Source organism: Culex pipiens, chromosome 2 (genome assembly GCF_016801865.2).
Source record: "Culex pipiens pallens isolate TS chromosome 2, TS_CPP_V2, whole genome shotgun sequence".
NCBI lineage: Eukaryota > Metazoa > Arthropoda > Insecta > Diptera > Culicidae > Culex > Culex pipiens.
The window spans coordinates 130793059-130799058 of NC_068938.1; the positions used below are offsets into that span (position 1 = coordinate 130793059).

The following is a 6000-nucleotide window of genomic DNA, read 5'->3' on the forward strand; positions in this document are numbered from 1 at the left end:
ATTTTTTTCAACATGATCGAAATTCACTTTTTTTGTTCACAAAGTTCTTCTTGACAAACTCCTTGCCCTTCCGGATGTTTGTTTCAGCTCCGGAATGTCCTTCTTTAGCAGCTCACTCTTCTACTTTAACCCCAATTTCCTCCCACTAACTTCCCTCTTTCCCCCCCTTTCAACTTTTCGTCCTACTATCCCTATTCCCTATACTTCCCCCTTCCCAATTCCAATATTTCCCACCATCCATCTAACTACATTTCTTCACACTATACATTTTCCTCAAACATTTAACCATTTAACCATTTCAATCTTCTATTCTCCCTCAGCCCTTCCATATTTCCTCTCCTACTCCACCCACACCTAATCATATACTTCATTATAAATTTCATCTACTCCAATCTCACCTCACTTACTTTCCCAAAACACCTTTAATTCACCAGACCCCTCTATATAAATTAACCTATTAATAAACCACAAAAATTCTTCTCTTACTTTACCCTCACTCTCCCCCAACCTACAACCCCATCATATTCATCTCTTACATAATCTCCACCCTCAAACACATTCCCATCTCCACCCATCACCCCTCCACAACCATCCTCCAAAAAATATAACACTCACCACCCAACCCTTACAAACCAAACACCAGTAAATTTCGCTTGTTTCGCCAAACAAAAATCCCTGCACAGCTGATTGGCTTGTTTGCAGCCTGCTGCCTTGAATGCTAAGAAAAACAAAAACAAACAAGATGCGCGCGTAAATCAGCACAAAACGAAATCGAAAAAACCAGCGCTGCCATGTCGTTCTGTCATACGAGGGGCAAGCCGATGCGTGGTTCAACGTGGTACCCGTAGAGAGCCTGGAGCTTATTAGAGAACGGACATCTCAACCCAAAAGTACCAATCGAAACACGAGAACTGTCAAACGGAGGTACCAATCGAGCATAAGACAAAGGATTTTGCTCGATTGGTACCTCCGTTTGACAGTTCTCGTGCTTCGATTGGTACTTTTGGTTTGAGATGTCCGTTCTCTAATAAGCTCCAGGCTCTCTAGGTACCCGCGGTTCACAGCTTATGAGTCATAATTTTTGAAAAATTTTGTTCCGAGTGTTTAGTCTTTAATTAGTCTATTGGTACGTTCGTTTGATGGCTAGTTCCACACTGAGTGCCGCACTCAGAGCTGTCAAAGTGTTTCTTTGAAGAAACTCGCGCTAGTTCCGCACGAGTTTCGCCGCCATCTTGGAACTGAAACTCTAGTGCCGCACTCGATATTTTTTCAGTTTCATGCGAGTTCCAAGCACACTGACAGATGACGTTCGATTGAACCAAAACTGGCACCGACGAGTGCGGCACTCAGTGCCGCACTGGCTGTTCAAACGAACGTACCATATGGATCAACTATGGTCCCCTTGGAACGAGCTGTCAAGTAGGAGCTTTTCTGTCTAGAAGGACCGCGAGGTTAATTTTTCAAAATTGATTTAAAAATCCATTTTAAACTCTTTTTGGTCGTACAAAAGGTCATTGTACTCAGAAAAATAAGCTTTATCGCTGTGAACAATAATATCAGCAATACTGTACGACCACAAAGAGTTTAAAACGGATTTTTAAATCAATTTTGAAAAATTAACCTCGCGATCCTTCTTGACAGAAAAGCTCCTACCTGACAGCTCGTCCCAAGTAACCGTGGGACTGTATATGGTAGCTTTAAATCCCCTCTATATCAACATATAAAGTATGCATACAGAGTCTCAAAACTTTATATTCACTTTATACGCATGGAGGTAAAATTGAGTGGCGACGGGTAGAGTTGATATAGAGTTATACCGCGGTAAAACGTCAAAATACTACCTTACCGACAGTATTTGAAATAGAAAAAAAAGCTTTGCGCGCAGCTCTCTCTCTCTTGGGAGAGTGCTTTTCACGCTGGGATGACGGTTTTTGAAAGCTTGTTTGCGTTTTTTTGCTGTGTTGTGCTTCATTCGAGATTCTAAACTGCGTGTTGATTTGATGTTCAGAGATGTTTCACCTAGATGCCCTGCGCCAACCGTCTCGCCCGTCCTGAAATATGTTTACACGTTTGATTTTTGTCGATAGAGTCTTCCTTCAGTTAGTTGCATGAAAAATGAATACACTAGCCAGGTTGAAACAAAGTACATATTTATTAATCAATACACTTCAAACCTTTACAAGATATTGATAATCTTCACAATATTCATCGACGAACGGGCTAGGGCACGGAGCACCGATTGCGCACCCGGTCTCGGGGTCTTGGTGCAAGTTCCGCCGGCGGCACGCAGCTTCATGTGCAGCGAGGTGATTCCGAGGGACTTGCACTTTCCGCCTACGTACAAAGCGGCCACATAGCAGCGTAGGGCGAGCCTCGTCACGATCAGCCTTGACCTTCATGCCGCCGGTGCTCCGCCAGATAGTTACTTGCCAAAAAGATCCGTAACGTGGACGAAGGTATCGTTGAAGCTGGCGTAGACGTATGCCACTCCGAACACGATCTCGTCCGAGCAAAACCTGGACCTCCTCCAAACGATTTTTCCTGCATCAACAAAAATACCACCAAATACTGCCAAACTTTCTTTGCTCTCACTAATGTTGAGTTAGTGTTTTGAAACATTTGAAGAAATGTCAAAGTGTGATGTAACTTTAAAAGCTTACTTTACATTGATATATAAAGCTTACCATTAATGCTTTGAAACTTTATTGAGCTAAATGCTTTGAAACTTTAATTGGCTGTTCTATATGTCATTATACAGTAGATAATAATGTTTCAAGCTACAAATGTTTCGAAACATTGGGAAAGACTATTTAAAGTGTCATAGCATCGTAAAAGTTTATTTAGAGTGGATTTAGAGTTTTGATTTAGTGCTTCTGGTTACTTGGGGTTCCAAGGGGACCATAGTTGATCCATCAAAAAATTGTTGTCTCGTCAATATTTTTTTTTGTTTTCATTGAAATGAAAAAAAGTGATCAGAAATGGGTTTTAATCGTGTTTTTTACCGTTGTACATAAAAATTTACATTTGTATTTGTATTTTATTTTTCAACAATATACCGAAGGTACAACCTTTTTTGTATACATTGACTTAAATGATAAGGACCTTATGTTTCATTAAAACATAGGGCTTTAGTACCCAATTCAACCCAATTGCATTATTTTGAGCAGTTTATTTTTATTTTCACAAGCTAAACCTAAAGGAGCTATTAGGCTATGGCAAACAAACAAACTCGCACTTTTTTGTGTTTGACAGTCTGCCAAATTCGCAAACTTGTTTGCGGTAAACAAAGCCAAAATTTAACGTATGCAGGCTGACGTTTCAAACTGGCAAAAAGTTTGTTTGTCGTAGTCTAATACTTCCTTTAGTTTGGTACAGAAATTCTCAGCATGAAAAAAGAAAATTACAAATCTCAGTCAAGGGACTCGTAATCGGGCTGTAGTGGACGAATTTGGATGCTTCAAATGGCAAAAGGTAGCTTTTTTGTCCACATTGGCTAGTATGCAGATTGGAAGGATAGGGGTCAAGAAACAGCTTTACGAACAGACGAACAAAGGAGAAAGAGCGATTTCTTGGGGCTTTTCTGCACCCTCTCTGACTTGCTTGCGCTGCCGCTGCTGCCCATTTGATTTTTTTCTTGACCGGTTCCTTCCGAAGCGTAAACCGCTTATATCTGATTACCACTAAAGTTCCGTCAAGAGTAACCCCCTTTTCGGTTCCGAGAGAAAATGAGTCGTTTTTATTGTTCCTGTAAAGTGATGCGAGTGCTCGCCACCAGGTGGCTATCAAATTTGCATCCGGACCGCGCGGATAACCCCTTTTAATTTATGCAATCATTTGTTTTGACATTTCAAGTTCGCAAAAAAAGGCGCGCAAATTTCGTTCCAAACGAAAACATCTGCCTCGCCACACACTTCAGAGCTCGCTCGTAAAGTGCAGTTTACTTGAATTAAGTGATTTTTTGTTTTAAATATGTTGGACCTAACGTCGTGGACGCCGGAATACTTCTGCGAAAATGCAACGAGTTGCGCGGAACACCTTTCGAAAGCGGAAGATCGCGCCACAATCCCACTGCTAAACTGCAGCAAGCTGCACAACCTGCGGGACAACACGCTGGTTCGGTTCCGCGGAATGATCCAAGATATGCAGGACCCGGAGTGCTTTCTGGAGCGGTACGAGGTGCGCCGGAAGGGCGGCGATGGCGGGCTGGTGCGCGTTCAGGACGGTCGCTACCGAGACGTGCTTGTGATGAACAAGGACGAAGAAACGGTCGATCTGAGGGCTTCGAGCAACAAGTACGGCGAGCGGAGGTCCATGTTTGTGATTTCGATCCCCGGGTACAACGGGTGGGCTGTGGAGTGCGAGGAGAAGCTGAGCGGTGGTGGTGGTGGGGTGTTGAGTGCTGGGGTGAATGAAGTCGGGAGTCCAAGGTCGGTGAAGAGGCCGCTGGTGGAGGATGAGGATATGGAGGTGGATGAGGCTGGTGGTGTTAAGGAACACCAGTTCAAAAAACCTTTGGTGCCTGCGGCAACATCGACGACTAAGGGATCTTCCGGAAGTACGTCGACCTCAACTGGCACGAACGGCAAGATTCTTTCAGCGGAATATCTCCTGAACTCGCCAATCCCTGATCGTCCAAGCAAAGCTTGTCTGATCAAACTGTACTCCAACTTGGAAGAATCCACTCTCAATTCGCTGGTCGACGTCGTTGGATTCCTTTCGGTTGACCCCGCCCTAGACGGTAGCACCGACCAGATGGAAGACGAGGACGAGCTTTCCGAACATCAGGCAACGCATCCACCTCCGTCCCTAATCCCTCGAATCCACGCCATCAGCGTTCAAAAGCTCAAACACGTCAACCCACTCGTACAGGAACCCGCGACTCCGCTGGAAACCTCCGACATTTGGCGGGACATCCAGAACCTTCTCACGCAGTGTCTTTTCGGGGATCGAATCGCCGCCGAGTACCTGTTCTGTCACCTGCTGTCCACGGTTTACATTCGCAACGAGCTGGAATCGCTTGGGCAGTTCAGTCTCAACCTGAGCAACGTTCCGGCGGAAACGCTACCCCGGTACACTGTAGGACTGTACGAGATTCTGGAGCTGTTGCTGCCCGCCAGTCACTACTTCCCGATGACGCTGGAGAACATGAACACGATGCAGTTTGTGCCCAAGTAAGTCTTTTCTGAAGTGAATTCATTTAAATCCGAAACTAACCGTCTCCCTCCTCTCTCCCGCAGAAAAGACTACACCACGAACAAGCTGACCAGCGGCCTGCTCCAGCTGGCCCCCCACACCCATCTCCTCCTCGACGAAACGCGCCTCCAAGCGGGCAAACTCGAGAGCAGCGGCGTCGAAGCCGTCCAGAACATCGCCCACCTGATCAAGAACCAAAAGCTCAAGTACAACTTCCAGTTCTACCAGCTCGAGTTCAACTCGGATGTCCCAGTCCTCGTGCTAAGCGAAGGCAAAAGCATGCTCCCCACCAACTGCCACACCCCCCTCCTCCCAGACCCGGACACAATCCCCCTCATCGACGAAACCCTCAAAGCTGGCAAGCACTTTAGCCAGCCCAAACTGGCGGAGATGCGACGATTCCTGACGGTGCAGCGCATCCGCGACTTTGACATGAAGACGTTCGATCCGGAAATCATCCAGAATGACTTTCTGCGGATGCGCAAGGAGGTGGACGCCTCGGCGGAGGATTTGCACTCGCTGCTGGTGCTGGCACGGCTGGCGGGACTTTCGCGGGGAAAGGTGTCGCTCGATAGTGAGTGCTGGGAGCACGCGAAGGAGCTGGAGCAGGAGCGGAAGAGGCGCGTGGAGCTGTTTGCCAAGAAGAAGAATGAACCGTGAGGTACCTGATTGTGTGTGTTTTCTCTGTTAAGTTATACACTTTTTTTTTCAATAAAATGAAGGTATTTTTAAGCAACTTATTTTTTGTATTTTTGTTGTATTTAAACCACCTGTAAAATTTCGCAAAGCAAAACTTGTTTTACTTTT

The 6000-nt window shown here is 45.5% G+C and overlaps 1 protein-coding gene and 1 pseudogene across 1 annotated transcript; one reads left to right on the forward strand and one right to left on the reverse strand.

Annotated features, from left to right (window-relative positions):
* Nucleotides 1-1670: 1670 nt before the first annotated feature.
* On the reverse strand, nucleotides 1671-2880 carry LOC128092949 (40S ribosomal protein S14-like; annotated as a pseudogene).
* Nucleotides 2881-3895: 1015 nt separating this feature from the next.
* LOC120415338 (mini-chromosome maintenance complex-binding protein) lies at nucleotides 3896-5933 on the forward strand. The gene is made up of 2 exons (XM_039576827.2): nucleotides 3896-5171; nucleotides 5238-5933. Exons 1-2 carry the CDS (start codon nucleotides 3970-3972, stop codon nucleotides 5851-5853), a joined length of 1818 nt encoding a protein of 605 aa, XP_039432761.1. The 5' UTR covers nucleotides 3896-3969; the 3' UTR covers nucleotides 5854-5933.
* The last annotated feature ends 67 nt before the right edge of the window (nucleotides 5934-6000 follow it).